The following is a 23,563-nucleotide window of genomic DNA, read 5'->3' as shown; positions in this document are numbered from 1 at the left end:
GCATATGTTCCTTATACACTTTTGTCTTGAAATCCAAATATGATAGCAGCAACAAGAACATGTGTAGGTATATATATATGTTTTACAAAGAAACAAAAATATACAAACGAAGCATATATATAAAACAGCTGTGCAGTGAGTGATTCAGACACTCTATATCGGTGTTAGAATCATCGAACAGATGAGCAACAAACTACCTGTGTTCTCTAAGAGTTAACAACAAACTAAAGAATACAGGAAATCAGAAGCTAACTGATCAGTCTAATTTACTTTACCGCAAAATTTGTTCGTGTATGCACTTCTTACAGGATCACATGGAGGAGCTAACCAACCGATTAACTCCCGGGTTGGGTATCATTGGGTGCTTGGCGAACAAACTGCCCCTTCACGCGAGGGCGCTGCTCAGCCAACTTTTTCCGACTTTCATATCTCACCTGTCAGCAGAATTTGGTATTGGTTACAAATATTCACACTGTTTTTTTAAGAATTTTGCTACTGTCATGATATATAATGTTTGCACATAAACAATGGACTAGTACAGTTAATCATAAGGTTATAACAAGAATGTACCTTCTTCTCGAAGCATCTGTCTTTCCTCTTCTGCCGAAATTTTGTAAGAGCTGCTTCTCTTTGAATGGATCGATGAGAAGATCCTTCTTCACTGCCGCATTCTAGAGGGGCTTTTGTGATTGAAATTGCATTGAAGTTTCCAATGCTTCCCGACCCCGCACTCTGAATATTACTTGCACTGCCATTACAGAAACCAGTATTAGTGCTTTGATCATTTGCAGGTGCAGCAGCATGCCCCTGACCCTCCGGTATTTCTAGTTTTTTGCACTGCTTGCTGTCTGTCTGCTCGATGGAAATATTGATATTGTGATGATCCACCACGCTATGAAATTGATGAGAAGTTGAGGGCTGGCTGTCAAATGGATGTGATTTCAGTCGTGAAAAAGAATCTGAATGTTGAGCTGCACCAGGGCTTGGCGATGATGAGTGGCCCTGTTGTCTGCTACACACTGAAGCTACTGCAGAACCACGGGCATTCGTCAAGTTTTCGAGTCTCGCTCCTCTGATTGGAACTGGGTGAGATATTTCTCTAGTTTGAGAGTATGAGAATGCATTTTCCGGCTGCTCTTCAAGAATTGAGGCCATAGAGCTTATTGACGGGCCATGAGCGTCGTGTCCCTTTTGTTGATTACAGGTCCGAGGAGACATGGAGCTGTGATGCTGCAATGGCTTGCTTATATACCTGCGCCAGAGTTATTTCAGCATCAAAAAAACCCCTTCTGTCAGGTATGTGTAATATAGAATTCAATGTTTTAATTGTTTACGCCTTACAATGAGTTAATTTTCTCCCACAAAATTGGATCTTCACCTTTGGAATCACCCAATATATTCAAGAAATTTTCAAGATACTTCTAGGAAAATTCCTTTTCCCGTCAGTCCTATTTAAGTATTTGAGCTTTTAAATGTGAGATGGAGTGAGTTTTAACGTATGCAAGAAGATTCAGTTACAATGGACTAAACAGTGTAAACAGCTCACCTTGAAAATGGCGATGCGTCCGAGTGATTGAGCTTATGCATGTCATCATCTTGTTGATTCACAGAACCACTGGGATTTGATCTTCTCAAAGAAAGATCCAACAGAGGAGAACCTTCGAAACTTTTTGTAGCAAAATTGGCCTGAGGACTTCCAAATGTACCTCTGTGCTGATTGTCCAGAACACCAATTAAGTCAATGGCTCCTCTCGAAGAATTCTCAACAACATGATTACTATTACTATCCATGTTAACGCGCGACTTCTCAGCTGATTGTGTTGCTGCGGTGTAATTAGAAAATACCTTCTGCATTGGCTGCAAATCTGTTCTTAAGGCCAAATATGCAGATAATTAGTATGCTAGCAAACCATTTGGGTAAAAAGATTTATCAGAAGACAGGAGGCCTACACAAGCATTACCTCCATTCTCATCATCTTCCATATGTCTCTTTCTACTTTCTTGGTGACGATCTTCTTGCGCAGGAATTTTAACATCGTCTGCCAAATTATGAACACTCATTGGCAGCAAGATGTGCTGGGCATTATCAGTGTCTTCTTTTTCAGTCTCCAGCTCTGGCTTTGTGCACGAGCTCTGCAATGTGGAAGAGGAGAATGCTTTTGTCAGTGTCGAACCAGTAAACAGTTTCCCTCATTAAAGGTTATTCGAGATTCTGTACACGAATCGGGCCATAAAAAATGAGGTACCTGAGCATCACTTCCTTTCTCAATGTATTCCTTATTTCTCTGACTGGATGACTTACATCCACTGGATTGATTGTTGCTACCATCATTGTTCTCAGCAGTTGCTTCATCTTTTTCTTGAGCTACACCCTCCAATGGCGGACCAAGACCAGCGCCAGTATTCGACTGAAAAGCAATCTGAAAATAAGAAGCTTAAAGGGAAATAACTTTAGCATAGAAGCAGGGCAAGCTCGATCAAACTTACAACTTGTTTCCGCCAGACATGTTGCCACAAGTTCCTCAGCTCATTCTTCCTGACCGGCTTAACAAGAAAGTCAGCTGCTCCTCTCAGCATGCATTTGTAAACAGTACTCACCGAATCATGTGAGGACATCACTGCATTAACCATGGAGTTATATCTGAAACAGAGAACGCCACAAAGATGATGAACAATTCGGCATTGAAATGAAGTTATCTTACTTATTACTGGAATGTTTTTGCAGATTTGGTGCTCCATAATCAAAGTGAGAAGTGCATATCCAGAGATTGCCGGCAATTCAACTTCTGTCAATATAAGATCTATGTTGTGCGGCCTTACTTTCAGCAACTCCCACGCCTTTAATCCGTCGGGAACTGCAGCCACTGCTTCAACAAAAATGGAGGTTTAGTCAAATTCTCTCATACATACACAATCAACAAAAACAATATCCTCTTTCAGACATTTTTTGCTTTTATCATCCAAACCTAGCTTCTTTCACCATAACAGAAATTGCTTCCCTCCATGGAAATGGCTCTCATCAAGGAATTCTTCAATATTAAATCCTAACCATAACAAAGCACTCCCAAATTATATCCATAGAAGCTACATATTCAACTAATTAAGCAACTTTTAGGCGATTCATTCCTAATGAGAATATGTATTTTCAAAAACATATAAACCTCGATCATCAGTTAACGATAGAAGGATCAACACCATTTCACCAATCGGAAAATTAGGAGACTCTCCAACACAAACACATCTCAAATCCAAGAGATCAATCGATTGCCCTAATTTTCCAAACCAAAAGGACATAAACCCCCAAATTTTCATCAAACAGATAAACCAACCTCTGTAGCTGCATTTCCTGAGAAGAGCGGAGATGATCTGCCTGGTCGAATCATCAGCCTCCACCAACAGCACTCTCACCACCACTTTCGGAAGAAACCTCTCCCAGCTCACAATTGAAGAATCCCCTTCCGCCACAATCTTCTTCGAATTATTGTTCGTCTCAGCCGCGCGAGCAATCTCTGTTTCTTCAACTTCCAATTCCATTTCACCTCGACTGTTGACCGCAACTTCTTCCATTTCTAGCCGATTTCCAATAATAAACCCACAAATCAGTAACTGTAGCTTGTATGTGTTGGAATTGTCTGGAAATTCGTCCCTGATTTCTCAAATTCCTCTTCCCCCTGGCTCCTGCACCAGCCTCCGCGAAACCAACGAAAATATCTAAAACTAGCGGCGAGCAATTTCTTGAATTTTGATCGTATGGTGGTCGTCTTTAACCGTCTCCAATCTGATGGCTCACATTCCTCCGTATAAGCATATTGCATTTGCATGCGGCCCAGTTTGTCTTGTCAGTATTTATTTATTTAATTGGACCGTTGAAACCATTTTGCACTACACCCCCTTGAGAACTTTTAATTTATATCGCACCCCCTCTTAAACTCCAATGCAAACTGTTTAGTCCAAACTCATGATCAATCTTAATTACCATACAAAGCAATAGAAATTATAGAATAAGTGTTATTTTTATTTAACAAACGATAATTATGTCATACTAATAATAAAGTTCAACAAAAATTGAAATTTGAGTAAAAAACTAATTTTATATGTGATATAAATAAATTTTAAGCGTAATATTTTTAATAAAAAGAATATATTGGATGCTATATTTATTAAAAATATTATGAAAAGTAAAAAAAAAATCAAATATTTAAGTAGATGTAGCCTAAATGTTTGTACTTAAAAATAAAATTAAGCTTTAAAGAAAAAAAAAAAAAAAACCAAAAATTTGAAGATGTTAAGAAAATATCTACGGGCGATATGCATAAAAATACACAAGTAGAGGGGTGAAAGTGCAAATAATGACACAGCCGGTCTAGAAAACTCCTACGAATGGTGGCAATTGGCCACGTTCTTCCGAAAGTAAAGGGGCCATTGAGTTTTGTCTATTTTAATTTATTTTGTAAAATAATATTATTAATAATGATTAAATGTTGACGTATATAATTCGGATTGGGTAATTTTGGTTGGTGGCACAAATTGATTTTTAAAAATTTTGGGGGATGAATGGACGAAATTGAACGCCCAATCCCATAACATTAAAATATACAAACTTGGTGGAGATATTTATAAGGAAGATATTTTCAGCTGTCTAATGGACAGGAATTCGACACGTGGCAACCCTAAGGCTATTTTAGTTGGTTGTCTAATTCTCTCTAATGGTTATCTAATCATTACGTGTGTTCTTTTCCCTCCAGAAGCCCACTGGACGACAGTGACTTCTTTCTTGCTTGCTTGGGAGTTGGGCCTCATCCAAATATTTCCATTTCTTTTTTTTCTTTTTATTTTTATTTAAATAAATAATAAATTTATTGTGTAAGCGTAAAGCATGCAAACAAATATCTTTACTTCGTATTTATATATTTCATCCATCTCATAATTAAATATTTATTTACTTTTTTTTATAAAATTTTAAAAATATTAATATTATATTGGGATATAGTAAAAATAAAGTAGATATGTATATAAAATTTTGAATTAAATAGATACTTAATTAATCATTTTATATTAAAAATGATGTTTTAATCAATATAGAAGAATAAATAAATGGAAAAAGAAAAATCAAAGTTCTATTTACTTTTGATTTCGTATCATTAAAATTACTTTCTTTCTATTCCATTTGTATTGGCTTAAATTTCTTTTTAATATTCACTCGTCTCAATACAATATTTTTATTTACTATTTTTTATCGTTTCAAAACAATAGTCTCATCTACATAAATAATTATATCACCATAAAAGTATCAATACTTTTTTATTATTATTACACAATTGCCACTACTTTTTACACTAATATACTCACAGTGGCAAAAAAGTAATTTATTCTTACTTTATACCAACGATCAATATAGTATCAATATTTCTTAAATCTTGTACCAAATACAATAAGACTATACTTTTGAGACGGAGTGAGCAGTAGATTAAAGGAAAAATAAATATTCGGGTGTGTTTGTTTGGGGGTTTGGATTTTGAATTGAGATTTGAATCGTAAAAAATTTGAATTTGAATACTAGTATGATGTGATATAAATAGGTGTTGATGTAATGTTTTGAATGTAAAATTGATTTTTAGTATGATATAAAAAATAAAAAATAGATATTTGATTTGATATTTTTTGAAAAAAAAAAAAGAAATGAATAATATATTTTTAAAATTCAATCCCCCAAACAAATACACCAGTCCCTCATTTTACTTATATATCACTTCTGTATCACTTCTGTCCATTTCCATTTTCTCAGTATATATGTTATTATTTTTGTTATTCAAACAAAATATATCTATTTTTTTTTAATAAATATTAATCATATCACATATTAAAAAATGCATGCATATTTATATTTATTTACATCAATGTTCTAACAATAACTTTACATATTATAGGTTTTACATGCAAAATTACCACGTCATAAAAAAAAAAAAAAAAAAAAAAAAAGAGAAAATTATCACAAAGAGAAGAATAAGGAATGCTACTTGTTAAATGTAGTACTCCCTTATGTCTTATAAATATAATTTTAATTAGGTTGGACACGACATTTAAGATATATTGATATATATATTGGTAGTTTGTAAAAAGCATGTGTAAAATTTTTTTTTGTCCTTGTGAGTGTATTAGTGTAAAAAATTGTGGCAATTGTGTAATAAAATGAAAAAATAAGAATAATTTTATAGTGATATAATTATTTATGAAAATAAAATTATTATTTTGAAATGAACAAAAATAGTAAATAAAATTATTGTATTGGAACGGATGAACTATCGGTTGAATCTTCCTATTACGTGGAGAGCAATGGGATTGTATGTGTCATCTCATACATAAATAGGCAAGTCTTGGACTTCATTTGGGTTCACTCAAGATGATACAACAAAATGTGATATTTTATTATTATTATTATTGATTACATTCGTAGAGTAAACAATTCAAAATAGAAATTGCCAGACTTTGGACTTGCTACATTTTTATTTTTTTTATTTTTATTTTTTATGAAATGAAAATTCATAGCTGGACGATTGTTTACATGTAACCATACATCTCATACATTATTATTATTATTATTATTATTATTATTATTATTATTATTATTATTATTATTCACTTGTAGTCATAGTTCTAAATTGCAAATCATTTTACATGTAACCATAAATTATCTGCAAAATCTTTTGGCTTAATACTGGAGGCACTTCCGACTGATATTTAAACCGCATCCTACTCCCGGATTATTTTTATAACGTCAGCTACTCCCTCTGTCCAAAACACCCTCAAACATTTTTTTTTTTTGTATATTCCAAACACCATACAATATTTTCAAAATAAAAAATAATTATTTATACATAATTTCTGCTCCACATTTTATCCCATCACATCATCCAAATAAAATAATAAAATATATATTTCTCTCTATCACGTTACTTAATTTCTAAATTATCATATGCTTAATACTACCCACCTAAAAAGCAAGTGACAAAAACAAATGTTGAGGGAGTCCTATTCTTAATAACGAACAACAAAATAATCAAAACTATAAAAAACATAAAAAAAATAAAAAAATAAAAAAAAAATCCAAACACACAATAATCTGAGCAGCCGCTTGCATCTTCTGGTTTTCCCTTACGATCCGCCATAATTCGGAGGGGCGCGCTCGACGAAATTCGGGACATCTGCGACGGCGGAGTCAGAGATCTGATGAATAAAACGAGGGAGACGATTAAGACGAGGTGTGAGGTAAATTGCTGAAATATTTCTCAATGATGCTCATTTCTAATTTACGCAGACCAAAAAATATTAAGTGAAAATCCCTAGGGTTATGAATTTTTCACTTTCACTTCGCAGTTGAAACGCGATTAAGAACAGGGAAATACGACGCTGCTGCCTGTTTTGCAAACTGAATCCAAACTACAATTACGAAAATACTTATTCGATCTACAAGAAATAATTTGTTGTCTCCTTTAACGTTGCTGTTGGTATTCATGAGCCTTAACAGAATCTAAGCATTTCAAAAGAAAATCTTACATCAATGTTCAACAATGGTTTCAAAGCAGAACAATCCGTCAAACTGAGGGGCCAATTGTGGGGGCTTGCGCTTGATTATCATCTCCTCCTTCGCTCGTGCTGCCATTGAAGCACCTCCACCCGCCTACATTACTCGAGGTATTCATCCACTTCTTATCTCTTTTAAAAACATATATTATGCAGCGTTTATAATTGTAATTTTTATACTTACAGTGCTAATTGTCTTGTTAACATTTGGGTGATCTCTGGCAAGAAAATAAAACCCCATTGCTGATGATACGGCTGCTGTAATGTAGAGAAATGTAGGAGCCATATTAATTGATTTAAGAATCTCTGACTGGAGTGAGATATATCTATCTATCTATATACATACATGTCTTGTTTGAACCAAAATATATCTAAAGCATTAAGTAGATGTGAAGGTAAGGATAAGATGTTGGTGTGGTGGAGAAAATGGGTGTTGTTAAGGGCAAGAAAGATTCATTTTAAAAGAGAAAAAACATAAGAGTATGAGGGCCTTTTAGGACAGATAACTGGATGGATGGATAAGCATAAGCAACAATGGTGGGCTGTGAAAGCAACCCTTCTTATAGTATTATATTACCAAGAACTGCAAAAACATGACTTTTGATTTGCATATGATTTTTGTGTTCTCTTTTGCTGTGTTTTTGGTCAAGCATATTACCAAGTTTATCCAGAGGCTATTGTGCTGCAATCTTAGTAGCATCCTGATCTGAAATATGGAGGGTGTGTTTGTTTTATGAAATTGTTGGAAAATATATTTTTTTTATATAAAATACAGGAAATCGTGTATTAAATATACAAATAGTAATAAGCATAATGTATTAAATTTTTTGGAAAATCATGTAATAAGAAAATTAGAAAGAACAAAGCTGAAGAATGCTATTGTGGTCAATATATAGGCTATGTTTCTTTTGCATCAAAATCATATGTATCTATTATTTGGATTATATATTTTCTTAAAAAAATACACTTTTTCCTTTCTTCGAATATCTCATCATACATTATTTTAATACCGAATATCTCATCATACATTATTTTAATACCAAGCTCAAATCAAATTTTTTCCAAACTTTTAAAAAGTAACATACCCATAATCTATTTATATATAGGGATAAATTGTAATAGTGATATTAACAGTTGTATAACTGTTATCTGCTAGTTCATATGCAAATATTGTTGTATTTTGTCTTTTTGTTAAATAATTTTGTATTTCGTATGCTGTCATTGATGTGCTGGCTAATTATATCATAACAACAATATTAACGTGTGTATATATAAATTCTAATGATGGTCTAATGATATTGGGCATCTTGATCGTCATACTAGGCCTATATGCACCAATTCAAATCCCTACCAAAGCCTGAAGGCTGAAGAAATAGGGTTTCTTCAAAACAAAATCAAGATATAATTGAGAAGAAGGAATTTTGGTCCACTGTATATATATATACATACACAAATTTACAATTCCCCCTTTCACTAAAAGTTTAGGGAACAGAGAAACGAAAAGTGAAAAATATTATAATATCATATCTCAAAATGGAACTATAGTCTCAAAACAGTGAACTCCGTCAAATTCCGGAGCGAACCTCGGCTCCTTCCTTCTGATCCGACGTCGATCCTGCGGCGGCGGCGATTTCTTCATAGCTTCATCGGACTTGTCGCACGGACCATCGCTCTTCACGGCGGCTTGTTTAGGATCGGCGGCAGGCGGATTCCAATTGGAGAAGAAGCCTACACTCTCGGCGCAGGGAGCGTCGAACGCTGAGGTAATCGATCTCGTCGTCATGAACCAACTCTTTTTTATCTTCTGAGGAAATTAATTGAGCTGCAAGTCACAGAGAAGGAGCAGAATGAAGAGGAAATATATAGGAGAAGTGCAGTTGGAGTAGGAGGAAATTGGTAGAAGGATCTGGAAGGTGCGAAAGATAGCATATTGGAAATTGGATTGCCACGGCGAAGCCTTCAGGCATCATCCAGATCTCTCTTTTCTCTACGAGTATTTGTTTTGCACTATTATTATTATTATTATTTTTTTTTTTGCATTTTCTCAGTCCAGAGAACTATGTTGATATGAGCTGCTCCATATGAATTTTAATGAACATATTAGATATAAAGGTATTTTGGAAATTAATGATGAGAGATAAAATTTTGGATAAATTAAAAAAAAAAATGTAGATGATGACATATTTGTGGTTAGGGTTAGTTATACTTCATATAGTAAAAATTTGTATAAATATATCTAATGTTTTATTTATTGTATTTTTTTTGTGTTAATATAAGTTTTCACGAAACACTTGTTTAGATTTAGCTTTTGACAAGAAAAGTATTATGTGCAAATTTTAAATTAACACAAATGTTAATTTTTTTAGTTTCGGTCCTCAGCTTCTTTTGCCAGAGGCCGCCTGTCGTCATCGCTGTTTCAGACGTATTTGGCTCAAACCAAAAAATCGGCAATTCATGTGTATGAACCAAAAATCGGTTTCCGCCGGTTTGATTTTTATTTTTTATATATACTATTATTTTTATTATTTTTTTTTCTATTTTCTAATTTTTCTAGAATAAATTTTATTTAGATATTTATTTATTGTGTAAATATTATATATAAATAATAAATTACAGTATAAAAATAATAAATATAGTAAATAATTAAATTAAGTTTTGAATTAAAATAAATAATAACAAATTATAAAAATATAAGTATATTATTAATATAGTTTAAATTAAATATAATTATATAATAAAAATTATAAAATTTAAAATATATAATATTATATTTTTTTATATTTATTTATTTTTATTAACGTTAATATTAATATTTTTTATTTTTATAAAAATTTAATAATATATACAAATTTAACTATGAATATACTATTATTACCCTAATCACTAATTTATACATCCAGATCCAGAGTCCACAGCCGCCGCAGCCCGCCCCCGCAACCAAGGTTCTCCTCTTTCTTCTTCTTTTCTTTTTATTTATTTATTTATTTTTCCTCCTCCTTTCTCCTCCTCTACTCCTCCTCCTCTCTTTCTTCACTTCATCTACCCTCTCCAGTCTCCACTGCGCCCTGTGCTCTAAGATTCAATTAAAAAATAATACTATTAATTGTTGAAGGGCCGGTTCAAACCGTAAACCGGTGGTTCGCAGTTTGACACAAACCGAACCGCGGTTTGACAGTTTCGGTTCGATTTGTGTCCGGTGTAACCGCTAACCGAATGGGCAACTCTAGTTTTATCCTCCCCTTCCTTCAGCGGTACAATGTTCTACGATTATTTGAACCATTTCTTTTTTTTTTTTTTGGGCCCAATAAAAGTCTTAAAGAAAAAATTGCTTAAATACCTTACCAACGCATTATTCAGTTATACGTCCTCTAAAAATTCTCCCACTATGCCATTACATAAACCCAAAATTGGTCTCGTTCAGGTGGAGAATTCTGTTCCATCGTAGTGGAGATCGACTCTGACTAATAAATTCTTTGTGTGGTGTTTTTTTTTTTTTTTTATTATATTTATCTAGTTCAGATTTTGATTCTTTCAATTTCAGTCCTACAATGTCTTCCCGCTTCCAGTCTGCTGTGCTAGGATCATCGCCAGTATATCCAGATGCCATTGTTTGGTCTGAAGAGAACTTGGTGGCCGCTGCCTGCGATAACACCGTTTTAATTCTGGTTAAGTTTTGGCGGTTTGAAGCAGTCATTTAGTCTGCTTTGTTTCCAATTCATCTGTTTCCTTCGAATTTTGACTGAGCAGTTTGTTGTTTATTAGTATTTGGTAATATTTCTGAGAAAGAGGGGTTGCTTTTTGTCAGAATCCTGGCAACCTTAATGTTCGAGGTGTGGTAACTATTCCTACCAGCAAGCCCTTTCCTTTAGGTGTGATTGATGGCGGAGGTATACTTCATTCTTGCAAAAAGAGTTCGACATGGTTTCTTAGACGCAATCCAATGTTTCGGATTTTTACTGTTCACTGTTTTTATGTTTATGATTTTGATTCAATATATGTGTTTTGCAGAGGAAGATTTGCTTAATGAGTGTTTGCTGCCCTGTCATTTATCGTGGAATACTCGCCCGTCTGTTAGGTCCATAGCTTGGTCTCCTGTAGGTCTCGCTAACAATGCTGGGTATTGATATGATTTATTTCAGATTTGGTTATACATATAGGAGTTGCTTAGTGGAACTAATTCTTGTATTTCGATTGAATGCTCAGTTGTTTGCTTGCTGTTTGCACTACTGCGGGGCGAGTTAAACTATATCGTTTTCCTTTCCGTGAGTTTTCTGTGGAGTGGATAGAGGTGAGCAATCAATGAAGCTATTGTGAAGGTCTATACAAAATTATACATCTCACATTGTTCATGTGCACTCTTATTTGAATTGTCCCATGTGCTTGTTTAAGTTTCCTGTCATCCATGAAGTGTAGAACGTGCACAAATTTGTACCAATAGAATTGTTAATGTTCTATGTCATTTTCTTAAATCATATCTCCATAAGCTAGTCATGTTCATATTTGAAGATTTCCCAATATGACTAATGCAATATTTTCTTTTCTTGAAATTCTATAGGTTGGGGACATATCTGAAATGCTGTATGATTATCTAACTAGTTCCAATTTTGGGGAGTGCCAAATTATGTCGTTAGAAAGTTTGGACGTGAGTTACTCAATACTTTAAACTTTTTGTTGGATTTCTGGGACACATTTGAGATGACACATTCCTGAACCGTGCACAATTATTATGGTATTACTAACGCTGCCTTTATGTATAATACAGAGAGAAGCAGAGGCTGACCATGAATGTGCTACGGAACTGCCTGTCTCCAATTTAAGAAAGAAAAGGAAGAGAAATAATGGGGTTAGTGTAATGTTATTTCTGGTTTACTAGTTTCTCATATACCAGCCTTTTCTAATGCTCATTTTATTATCATTCAGTTAGACTATTTTTTTTGAGTTCCACTACATTAAACTTCCAACACTGTTTCTCGTGATATTTTTGTGTCATCAGACAGCTGCTAAATATTCTGAAAGTTTGGATGACAACAATGTAATGCAAATTGTTCCGGCCTCTGTTTATAAAGGGAAGCCTCCATTCGACGGGAGTGAAGATCACAATCTCCCATTAATAACTGTTCAGCAGTATGCTTCTCGCAATGCAATGCTGATGTCACTTACTGTTGCATGGTCTCCGATTGTGAGGAGATTGGTTAATGATGTCACTATTCCTTGTGACTCTTCAAAAAGTTGTTCTATTCTTGCTGTTGGAGGGACAGATGGTAGATTTTCATTGTGGCGAGTTCAGGCACCTGAATGCTATTCTATATATAGAACTACATCCTCAAGTAAAGTTTCGCTTGTTGGTACTCAGAAGGCACATAATACTTGGATCACTGCCATGGATTGGGCCCTGTGTGCTTCTGATGACTCCAAATCCCAATATCTGTTGGCTACTGGAAGTTTTGATGGCGTGTGAGTAATTTAGATACCTAGTGCCTAAACTATAAAATAAATCAGAAATTTGAAGCTATCCAGAGGTATAGCTGCAATGTATCTTATGGATAGCTTCATTGACATCCCTTTTTGCTGCTAAGAGGATAAACATTGCCTTTCTTTTTTCTGCAATATAATCACTCATGTTATAGTTTTTTCATCAAAAGAGTTTCATATTTTCTAAGCATTGTAGTTGAGAATTTGGATGGTTGATAAATACCATGATTTTCAAAAATATACAAATGTTTACACTAACACTGTTATTTGAAATTGTACTGATTATGTATTTCCTGTACAGGGTGAGGGTCTGGCAGATGAATGGTGAAGAGCTGCTAAATATATCTGAAGCTATTAATGATCCATTCTCTTTGTTGAAGGAGGTTAGCTTTCCATCTTAATCACTAGGTTACACCTTTTGAATTGACCTAACAATTTTAGTCAAATGCTTGAAAGTTGTTGTGCATACATACTTCAGGCTGTAACTGCTGATTCTGCAACGGTCTCTGTACTCTCACTTACTGTCCATTCACAATCACCTTGGAGATTGCTCATGGCCATTGGCAAAGGTTATGGTGCATTCGAAGTGTGGATCCTTGACATACTCACTAATGAGCTTCAAAATATTGGCTGCTATAATGCACATGACCGTATTGTAAGTTCTCATGACGTGCACAATGGCATTTTTTATGGTTGTAAGAGTCTTATCATTAATTTATTTTTAAAATAAACCTCAGGTTACTGGTCTGACTTGGACTTTTGATGGACATTGTTTATACAGCTGCAGCCAGGTATAATATATAATGTTGAATTTTTTATCAGAGGTATATACTAAAATTGTAACAGGCTTGATGGTTCCCTTTTTCATTGGCTATAAATTTTTATGCTTGATCAAAACTGAACCAACTGAACAAATCAGTCCACATGTTTTCTAATCCTTGATGGATTTACTCAACTCACTACTTACGGTTTCTTTTATATTATTTCCTTAGTTCTCTCTAGTTTCTGCAGTTATCTGATTTGCTCAACCTTCAAATGATTTTTATTGAACAACTTGATCCACGAGTTATTTATGAGTGGGATTTCAGATGAGCTTTTTCTTAGTTTAAAATAAGTGAAACCTTATTTATCCTACATATTCTGAAATTTTTCCTCTGGCCATTCTATGCTTCACTACTTCAGGTTTTGTGTGTTTGTTTCTTTTGTTTCAGGCTAACATCTTAGGCCTAGGGAAGTGCACTATTTTTTATTTTTATTTTTATTTTTAATGTTATTTCAATTCAAAACACATGGAAGTATTTTAATTATATGGTTGATATGAGGATTTAAAAGAGGACCTCCTCATTCTCAGACCATGTTGGAGGACCACCCTACATAAAAATTAACCCCCCCCAAAAAATGTTCGAGTTTAAATTCTTCCAATCAAACCCATTTTCTAACCATAATTATACTCTTAAGCAGTGATTACTGTTGCCTTCCAAATATTGCTTTAATAAGAACGTATCAGTATACCGTTATTAGTTGGTATTTGTGAAATGTTAATTGGCTGGCTGATAGGAAGAAGAACACAATTTAATAGAATTAAGAACCAATTTTATTACTCAGAAGAAGATTGATATCTTCTGCACAGCCCTACCCTCTCACGCTTCTTATTTTCTGGATAAACTTCTCTAACCCTCATTCCATTTATTTATATCAACTTATAAATAAGATAAGGACTAATTTGCAATGCAAATATATAGTAATTATGGTAATGCAGTGATTAGACCAAAATGCCCTTTTCCACGTCGTGTATAGACACGCAGCGGTACCGGGCCATTGTTTCCGGTGCTTGGCGGTTATTCTATATCACTGGCCTAGAAACTGAAGTTTCACTATGATTTTTCATTTCAGGATAACACTATGAAGAGCTGGATTTTAGTAGGAAAATCTCTGTGTGAAGTACCCATTCCTTCCAGTACTCCTTGCTTGAAAAGTGCCCCTGATGTATGGAAGGAGTTCTCCATATGTTTTTAAATCTTTTCCATCTTTGTTTGCCAAATCTAATACTATGAATTGTTCACAGGTTCCTTATGTTTTCACTTCTTGCTTTGGTCTGGCACTGTCACCTGGAAATTTAGCAATTGCTGTGGTATGTGTAGCATCTATCGATTGATTTGTGTTATTAACCTAATCTATTAGTTTGGCAGTAGATCTTTAAAAATCTCTATGCTTATTTTCACTCTACAAAGCCTATGCTTTGTGACATCTGATAAGGAGGAAGAATGCAGGCATGCTTGTGGATATATTGAGGGATGCTACTGTTTGTAGCCTTTTGCGAACTTCAATTTATAGTCTCTGTTTATGTGTGATGTTTGTTTGGGCCTTGTTACAACTTACATTACTATCACCTTTCAGACTATTCTTAATTTTCATTGCCAAGTTCAAAATATTGCATTACTACTGGTGTGTGCCATGCTGCTACTCTGAATTGCCTAGTTTAAGTTGCAGCCCCTATTATTAAGAGGTTAAAAGATCCTTTGAAGCTGCCAGGACAAGCTATTATGTTATTTCTTGAACTCTTAGTTATATTTGGGTTTCTTGACAAGTACCTTTCAATTACAAGATGCCAATAGCCTTATCCAAAATAGCTGACAGTATAAGAAATTATTCTGTTTTTCGCAGGCTCGCAGGTTTGATGTTGATCAATTGGATCCCATGTATGAGGGAAGGTGATTTCTTGACACTTTCCCTTTGTCATTTAATCTTTATTTTTCAGTTATGTGGTATAAATTTGAAACACCATGAAGGTTTCAAACCCCCAGGAAAGTTGATATATAAAGTTTTAACCGTAATGTTGACATGTCAAGGAGCACCTCCTTTCACCTATTCTGTGTTAAATTTGTTTTCTTTGTTGTACATTTTCAGAAGTCATAAAGCTGCTGTTGAATTTTATTGGATTGGAGGGCAGCAACTGGATCTTTCATCCCCCACCTCTCCAAAGATTGATTGTGAATCTTTTCCTGGATTCCCAAATAAAGAATCGACTTGGTGGGAAAGCAATGTATTATGGGCATTGAAGCAGTATGAAAATTGCAGTAAGCTTCTGACCATTTGGGATGTTGTGACAGTACTCATGGAGTTGAAGCAGTCTGCACCTGAATATTTAGATCATGTACTTCGGAAATGGCTAAACTCTTACTTTAGGGCTCAGTTTGGAATTTCTATTTCTCGCTTATCTGAAGTTGTTAAATTTCTATCCAAGCTTCCATCCCGACAGTTGCAGCTCATCAATATTATCAGCAGACATCTAGGCCCTAAAGAAAGTCGAGTAAACAAAATGAATAACAAACAAGAAGAAGAAGAGTGGAGTGGGTCCAAAGCAAAGGATGTAAATTTTTGGATGGACTTGCTTTCAAAGAGTGAAAATGAACTCTTGGAGAGGCTTATTGGCTTGAAGTTTTCTGCCATTTTGGGAGCACTATCCAATTCGTCGATGTTTTCAATTCAAGATGGTTGCTGGAGTGCTGATGGGCTGCCGCAAATGGAACAGTGGGTATCACATAGTGTAAAGACTTTGAAAGATCCCACTAAGGATCTTGCAGCAGAAGTTACGAAAGTTGAGAAACGGTAATCCCTTTGTGTTTCCCACTCTTGACTGACATTATTTCTCATTCATCACATTTTCGTCACACTTTTTTCTGTCTTCACTCATTCTTCTTATTCTTATCATTCTACATCAAACATCTAATAGAAGCCTGGCATGAGTTGTTTTGCACCCTACTGCTTTTGGTTTTTGTGTTTTAATTACTTAAAATTTGGAGTATATTGTTTCTGGCTGCACTTTGAGTTATAGGAAATACATTAACCAACAACTGAGTCAATGCTGTGCAACTCCATAAATGACCTATTCAATTCACCATTTGATCGATTCTTGTATGTACTACTATGCTAGATTTGAAATTTGTTCATCATCACTGAGAGTTATTCTGTTTAAATCATTCGAGCTAAAGTCCGTACATCTTTTGTGTATTTTAATTCCATTTTATTTGATTGAACTATTTGCATTTATGTGTGGCAGGATCATACACGACATTGTAGGTTATCAAAAAGATGAGCAATGCAATTTCTGTTCAGGGCTCGTGCCATTCGAATCAACTGATCATGCCATTTGCTGTGGAGCAAACAATGACAGTGAGTGTAACCAGAGGCATAAGCTACAAAGATGCTCAATTTCTATGCGCATTCTGCCTACAAAGCCCTCCTGGCATTGCATTTGCTGCAAAAGATGGGCTACAAAGTTAGCCCCTATCGTTATTTTCACAATGCCGGAGTATCCATCAGATTTGAAATCGTATCTAGACTCCTCCGACTACAAGAATTTATCAACACCCTTCTGTCTCTTTTGCGGAACACTCTTGCAGAGATTACAGCCGGAATACTCTCTTTCACCAGCGCCAATCTAAACACATTTTCTTCATCCTGTATAGTTTACAAGTAGTCCATCAATAGTTTACGGCACTCGGGTTCTCGGATTCATTCTTCTTCTGATTTCTTTGTTTAATCAGTGTAGATTTGCAGAAGGTTTGCTCAGCAAAGATGGAGGATAATCAAGAAATGATCTACCATTGTCGAACAAGCTGATGTTGTTGCCTTCTCAAGTAAGCATATAGTATTAATTATGTTGTCTTCTTAGGGAAATAAAAAAAAAAAAAGGGTTTATTACAATTTGCTGTATATTTATGAATGTATTTATGTATAATATGATGCAAGCATGATTTGTTGAGTTTGAGTCCCTTTCTTGAATAATGAATGATATATGCCTACGTAACCTGTTTTACTTTGCCTTGTTGTAAAAGGCATGATTGATTTATTTCATTAAATTCTGAAACTGTCACCACAGACAATGGTTTTAACGGTTGAGATTGAAAGGTGTTTGCAAGTGGTAGCCCACTTGAAAAAGGCCTTTTCTTGCCTCTTTTTGTCGTCTTCTGTCTTCTTTGCATCATTCATTTTTATTAGTGGTCCACTAATTCTTTCTTTTTTTCTTTCTTTTCCTATCAAATAGTAGTAAATGTTAACACTTAGGTTACTTTTATTATCTTTATTTTTTTCTATTTAATTGGGATGGATGCAGTACAAACAAACCTATGAATTTAGAAGCATCAAGTAAAACTCATAAATAAGTTGGGGATTTGCGTTGAAAAATTTAGGGTGTGAGAAGAGACTGGGGGGTGGGTGGATGGGTGGGTGGGTGATATTATTATTGGGAATTGTTAGAATTAGATACCTCAATCTCAGTAGCATCAGCATTAAATAAACATGTATAGTATATATGCAATACTACAAGTGTAAATTTCTTCTCTTGAAATTATTATTAGCTCTGAAGTAATTTTGATAAATTGAGCACCTGTGGGTGCCTGTACCTACTCTTGTTTCATTCAATAATTTCACCACTTTAGTGCTGCTGCACCACTCATCCCGTGGGGTTTAGGGTGGAGATTAGGCCTAAACCATCACATTCTTACTATTTAATCAAATAAGTTTATAATGAATAAATACATGTACACAATTGACATTCATACAAAGGATTTCACTAAAATAATTTGAAATTTTAGATAGTACTATATATATTTCCAATATTTTTTAATTATTTTTTATTTTAAAAATATTGCAGAATATTTTGGGACAGACAAAAAAAAAAATATTGCCAGATATTTAGAATGAAAAAAAATATTTTATTCGTTTACATTAATTTAATATAAAATATTATTATTTTTGTATTATTATACAATTCTTCGTATTTAATGTGAAAATACATCATCCAAATATACAATAAACAAACTCATTGCCTCATTGGATTTATTCATCCAATCTGAGTGGTACAATTTTTTATAAAATAATTATTTCTTCCGTTTTCTAATAAATTATTCATTTTTCTATTGTGGTTTATCTCATAACAAATATTTATTTATTTTTTTTAGTAATTGTACTAACACTACAAATATCTTTACAATTTACAATATATTATATAAATGTTATTATCTTTATATCAAATAATAATAATATTATTTTAGTCATTTCTACTTTATTCCTACTATATATATCAATATAATATTAATATACGTGAATACTAACTTATGGGACATAACGTACAAAAAATACAAATGTATATATTAATATAATATATATAATATAGCATATTTATTTTAAAAAGATAACCATTCAATACAAATATATTAATTTTTATATTAATTTTTTATACTTATCATAAAAAAAAATATATTCACACATTCATTATTAATATTTAGTTACTTAACTTAGCATATTTTCACAAAATAATTAAAAATTGCAACAATGTGTATATAGTTAGAAGCAGATAGCTGAGATCGAATCAATGTTGTACTGATTATCAGGGTCAACACAACCTTCGACTAATGTAAGAATTAGCAGTTTTTGTTTATGTAGTTAGTCGATCCACATACATACATATATAAAAATAATTACCATATGTATCTGAAATGACCTCTAATGAATACTGCTGTTGGCCATCCTTCAATCATCTCTCATCATTTGGTTTCTGTGTCTCATGTTTGGAAGAAATCGATCTAGATAATAAAATTGTTAAATAAGTATTTCTTTTTCTTTTTTTCTTATTAAAATAAAGGTGTAGAAGATTTTATTTATTACAAAGTGACATAGTAAATGGGCCCCCCTTGTCCCCACTCTCTCCTCATAATTTATTTTTCTGGGGCGTTGTGAACAAAGTCCAATATTATACATATGCATATAATAGTAGCATATGAATACATAATAATATTATTGTACAAGTAAAATGGTAAAACGGACAGCCCGAGGATATGGAAACCCCATTGCCCATTTCCTCACTTCTCTCTCTCTACACCTCCTCACTCTCTCACTCATCCATCCGTTCCCTCTAAAACCCCAAGAAATTTTTTTGCATCTAACTCTGGTTGTTGCTACAATTTGTTTCCTTCTCTCTCTACAGATCTTCTTGCAGAGACACTGTGAAATATTCTTACAAACAGTGTTAAAAAATAATAATAATAATAATAATAAAAATTAACAGAGAAGGAAGAAAAAGGTTTGCCTCTGTTTCTGCCAAGCTTTTTCTGCTGTGGTTGAAATCCTAGGGACCGATCGATCTTCCAGTTATTTTTGCTCAATGGCTGTCATTTAGTACTCCACACATCAGGTAAAAAAAAGCACTGATTCTTAATTTTATTATTTTTAAAAAATTTTAATTTATTTTCAATCGTGTGTGAAATTGGGAATTTCGTGCTCTGATCCGTTAAACTGAAGAATTGCGTTCTGGATTTTGTTTTTTCCTTTTGTTTCCGATGATTTGCGCAGAGAAATCGAAAATTTAGACACAGGATTTATCGGCGAGAAGATTTCTAACGATTTTGATTATGGCGGTGGTGGAAAACGCTGGGGTTAACTCTACGGCGGCGGCGGCGAATGGGGATTCCCGGCCGGACGACGTTCCCTCCGCCGCCGCGGATCACCATCACCACCAGCAGCAGTCGACAAAAGCCGCCGCGAATACCCAAAAGTCAACTAACGCCGCCGATCAGAGTTTCCATCTGATACAGCAGAAAATATCGAATAGCCATTTTCAGCTGCAGCGCCACTCCGCCGGCGGCCCGCCGGAGGAGAAGCTTGAGGGCGGCGACGATGGAGGGGAAGGGTTCAAAAGGGATATTAGAGATTTAGAGGAAATGCTCTCCAAATTGAATCCCATGGCCAAAGAATTTGTTCCTCCTTCGCTCACCACCAATGGCTCCGGCGGACTGCACATGTTTTTAATGGCTCCTCCGCAGGCCGGCAGCCCTGTGGCCGCGGCGGCGGCCGCCGGACATTTTGGGTTTGGTGTTATGCAGCAGCCGGTTAATTCTGGAGTTCCTAATGGAAATTCTTATAGAAGGGTTGGTATTTTAGATGGCAATGTGTTAATTTTCGATGTCGATTATTTCATTTTTGTGCATATATATGATTGGTTGATGATCGATCCATAGAAACACACATCTATTTTATGGAGATTTAGGTGGTTTTTGTTTTTCTATAGTATTATTGTTGGAGGGATTTGGTTGTACTAATTATTTTTGTAATATCCGCAAGAAATCCGGCTACTATAATGGAAAACGAAGGATGAACAACCGAACGAGCATGGCGCAAAAAGACGATGTGATTAGGAGGACAGTGTACGTCTCCGACATTGATCATCAGGTATATCAAAGTTAGATTTATAAAGATTGTATTTAACGAACGAATTCTTGTAATAAATTTTGCATTTTATATGTAGGTTACCGAAGAGCAACTCGCGGCGCTTTTCATTAGCTGCGGACAGGTAAAATATGTGCTATAAGTCGAACTTAGATATACATTGTTGGGATTCTTATTTTAACCTTGTTTTTTATCGCGGTGTTTATAATTAAGGTTGTGGATTGCCGTGTTTGCGGTGACCCGAATTCTGTGCTCCGTTTTGCCTTCATTGAATTCACTGATGAGGGTATGTAGATGTTTTTATTTGGTCGCGGATTTTAAGGTTGTAACGAAGAAGCTAGATCATGTGTATCGCATTGTTTCATTCTTAACTTGCAGAAGGGGCAAAGAATGCTTTGAGTTTGGCTGGAACTATGTTAGGGTATTATCCAGTTCGAGTACTGCCTTCCAAAACTGCAATTGCGCCCGTTAATCCGACGTTCTTACCACGGGTGAGAATTTTTGCAGTGTGTATATGTCATGTTTGAACACAATTTATCCCGAAGATGAAATGCAAATTCATTGCCGGTTTGTGATGCTAGTCCGAGGATGAAAGGGAGATGTGCGCGAGAACTATTTATTGTACAAATATTGACAAGAAGGTACGATTGCGATCTACATTGTATATTATCCATTTATTCTTAAGTTTGTCTGTTTTATCGCCTTATCGGTTCTTGTCTGAGCAGGTCACTCAAGCAGATCTCAAACTATTCTTCGAGTCCTTTTGTGGAGAGGTTTGTTTTATATATATGCTCATGCGATAATTTTGAATAATTCGATTCTTGAAGCCTTGTCATGGTAAGGATGATTCTGTTGGCTCAGGTTCGGCGCTTAAGGTTGCTTGGCGATTATAATCATTCAACCCGTATAGCTTTTGTCGAGTTTGTAATGGTAAGAATCGTCGCCGACTTGTAAGTCAATTCAGTTTGCTGTTGTTACTCTTAATATTCAATCAATTGAAGTTCAAACATTGCATCATTTTAACGGATCATCTAAATAACAAACATTCCCGATCTATTCCTTACATCACTTTTCTTGCGACTCGGTATATGTCATTGCATCATCGGGTTGTTATTCTGTTGCTGTCGTTATCTGCATTATCCTTCTCTTTATGTAATTACATTCGTAACTTCAAATGAGCTGCGCTTTCGCACGTGCCTTAAATCCTTTTCGAAGAAACTGCTGTTTGTCCTTTATTCTGCTAGTAATATATATATATATATAATATATTCGGAACTTTTGAGCAGGCTGAGAGTGCAATAGCTGCTCTAAACTGCAGCGGTGCTATTTTGGGATCGCTACCTATAAGGTTCAATGTCTCTTTCTTAATTACCTCTTGCATTTGTCTTGTCATAAAGTGCATTTTTTTCTTGCAGGGTTAGCCCATCGAAGACACCGGTGCGACCCCGCGGACCTCGGCAATCCATCCATTGAATTGAAGCTGCTGTTCTTCTTTAAGCTCCCTGTGTTCGAATGGACAATGATCAACTCACTCACTTTTTCTATTATATATATATATATATATGTATACATACTTGCATAGAGCAACTGGTATTGGTAAGAAGAGTACATGGCATCATCCATGCTGTTTAGTTTTCCCCTCACTCTGAGTAAGACCATATTCTCTGCCTTACATTATGCCCTCATGAGTTTACTAATTACTTACTGCTGCTGCTGCTGCTGCTGCATCAATGTTTCTTGATTTTCTGACTTCATCTCTCTCTATTCTCTCTCTATAAAGAAAGTTGGATAATTTAAGTCTGTCTCTCTCACCTGCATCACACAATGAGCATCAATGTTAGAATAAATCAATATCATTGATGTACATGAAGGGTCTGTTAGAAATAAATTACACTGCTGCATCAATGTTTCTTGGCTCATTACTGTGCCCAAACCTGACAACCTAGCTACTCTAGACACAATATATGTATATATGTACACATGTTACATTATCCTTTTGGAGCTAAATGGTACACATAAGCTAGTAATTAGTTAGGTAGCAGTGTAATCTATTTCTAACAGACCCTTTATTCCTAATTCAAACTAAACCACACCATTGCCAGCTAACTGAACCTCTGCACTTTTAGCCACTCAAATTGTCTACTTGCTTATTACACAATTACCCGACAAGGGGGTTGTTATTGTGCTGATAATACATCTAAACCAACAACACAGAAGTTATATTAATGTCAGTATATAATAAACTAACGATATAATAGTCCAAACATTACATTGATATCTTCAT

The 23,563-nt window shown here is 34.7% G+C and overlaps 3 protein-coding genes and 2 long non-coding RNA genes across 8 annotated transcripts; 3 read left to right on the top strand and 2 right to left on the bottom strand.

The window, feature by feature from the left end:
- Positions 1-40: 40 nt before the first annotated feature.
- Positions 41-3,817, bottom strand: LOC127259634 (two-component response regulator-like APRR5). Its single transcript, XM_051287101.1, has 8 exons — positions 3,330-3,817; positions 2,703-2,864; positions 2,488-2,618; positions 2,247-2,408; positions 1,962-2,133; positions 1,547-1,865; positions 571-1,252; positions 41-434 (listed from the first exon to the last, which is right to left on the bottom strand). The coding sequence occupies exons 1-8, from the start codon at positions 3,565-3,567 to the stop codon at positions 336-338; spliced, it is 1,965 nt and encodes a 654-aa protein (XP_051143058.1). The 5' UTR covers positions 3,568-3,817; the 3' UTR covers positions 41-335.
- Positions 3,818-7,018: 3,201 nt separating this feature from the next.
- Positions 7,019-8,050, bottom strand: LOC127259579 (uncharacterized). The gene is made up of 3 exons (XR_007840514.1): positions 7,766-8,050; positions 7,555-7,678; positions 7,019-7,224 (listed from the first exon to the last, which is right to left on the bottom strand). It is a non-coding gene; the product is annotated as an uncharacterized LOC127259579 (long non-coding RNA).
- LOC127259580 (uncharacterized) lies at positions 7,119-9,809 on the top strand. Its single transcript, XR_007840515.1, has 3 exons — positions 7,119-7,266; positions 7,584-7,692; positions 8,905-9,809. It is a non-coding gene; the product is annotated as an uncharacterized LOC127259580 (long non-coding RNA).
- Positions 9,810-9,947: 138 nt separating this feature from the next.
- On the top strand, positions 9,948-17,824 carry LOC127259578 (uncharacterized). 4 transcript variants are annotated; one of them, XM_051286980.1, is made up of 17 exons: positions 9,948-10,039; positions 10,482-10,523; positions 11,123-11,246; positions 11,387-11,468; positions 11,590-11,698; positions 11,785-11,869; positions 12,137-12,223; positions 12,344-12,424; positions 12,575-13,035; positions 13,355-13,436; positions 13,532-13,708; positions 13,791-13,844; positions 14,947-15,039; positions 15,119-15,184; positions 15,718-15,764; positions 15,961-16,662; positions 17,114-17,824. In XM_051286980.1, exons 3-17 carry the CDS (start codon positions 11,130-11,132, stop codon positions 17,496-17,498), a joined length of 2,628 nt encoding a protein of 875 aa, XP_051142937.1. In that variant the 5' UTR covers positions 9,948-10,039; positions 10,482-10,523; positions 11,123-11,129; the 3' UTR covers positions 17,499-17,824. The 4 variants fall into 4 exon arrangements, with proteins under 4 accessions (XP_051142937.1, XP_051142936.1, XP_051142938.1 ...); XM_051286979.1 differs by lacking the exons at positions 9,948-10,039; positions 10,482-10,523 and adding an exon at positions 10,604-10,832; XM_051286981.1 differs by lacking the exons at positions 9,948-10,039; positions 10,482-10,523 and adding an exon at positions 10,871-11,002.
- A 2,044-nt stretch (positions 17,825-19,868) lies between these two features.
- On the top strand, positions 19,869-23,076 carry LOC127259291 (polyadenylate-binding protein-interacting protein 11-like). Its single transcript, XM_051286513.1, has 11 exons — positions 19,869-20,248; positions 20,407-20,981; positions 21,175-21,282; positions 21,359-21,403; positions 21,493-21,565; positions 21,658-21,770; positions 21,861-21,920; positions 22,005-22,052; positions 22,141-22,209; positions 22,566-22,627; positions 22,695-23,076. Exons 2-11 carry the CDS (start codon positions 20,466-20,468, stop codon positions 22,750-22,752), a joined length of 1,152 nt encoding a protein of 383 aa, XP_051142470.1. The 5' UTR covers positions 19,869-20,248; positions 20,407-20,465; the 3' UTR covers positions 22,753-23,076.
- Positions 23,077-23,563: the final 487 nt, after the last annotated feature.

This window comes from Andrographis paniculata, unplaced genomic scaffold, assembly GCF_009805555.1.
Source record: "Andrographis paniculata isolate CXL003 unplaced genomic scaffold, ASM980555v1 Contig60END, whole genome shotgun sequence".
Classification (NCBI taxonomy): Eukaryota; Viridiplantae; Streptophyta; class Magnoliopsida; order Lamiales; family Acanthaceae; genus Andrographis; species Andrographis paniculata.
Note: the sequence above shows the minus strand (reverse complement) of the source record. Positions and strands in the feature narration are given on the sequence as shown.

Coding starts and splice junctions, on each gene's coding strand:
- LOC127259634 (XM_051287101.1), bottom strand. CDS start 3,567: ATGGAAGAAGTTGCGGTCAACAGTCGAGGTGAAATGGAATTGGAAGTT. Junction 2,865..3,329: donor CAGGAAATGCAGCTACAGAG/GTTGGTTTATCT, acceptor TTGTTGAAGCAG/TGGCTGCAGTTCCCGACGGA. Junction 2,134..2,246: donor AGAAAGGAAGTGATGCTCAG/GTACCTCATTTT, acceptor TCCACATTGCAG/AGCTCGTGCACAAAGCCAGA.
- LOC127259291 (XM_051286513.1), top strand. CDS start 20,466: ATGGCGGTGGTGGAAAACGCTGGGGTTAACTCTACGGCGGCGGCGGCG. Junction 21,921..22,004: donor GTACAAATATTGACAAGAAG/GTACGATTGCGA, acceptor TTGTCTGAGCAG/GTCACTCAAGCAGATCTCAA. Junction 22,053..22,140: donor TCGAGTCCTTTTGTGGAGAG/GTTTGTTTTATA, acceptor CTGTTGGCTCAG/GTTCGGCGCTTAAGGTTGCT.
- LOC127259578 (XM_051286979.1), top strand. CDS start 10,795: ATGGGCAACTCTAGTTTTATCCTCCCCTTCCTTCAGCG. Junction 11,870..12,136: donor TTTCTGTGGAGTGGATAGAG/GTGAGCAATCAA, acceptor GAAATTCTATAG/GTTGGGGACATATCTGAAAT. Junction 15,040..15,118: donor GCTTGAAAAGTGCCCCTGAT/GTATGGAAGGAG, acceptor AATTGTTCACAG/GTTCCTTATGTTTTCACTTC.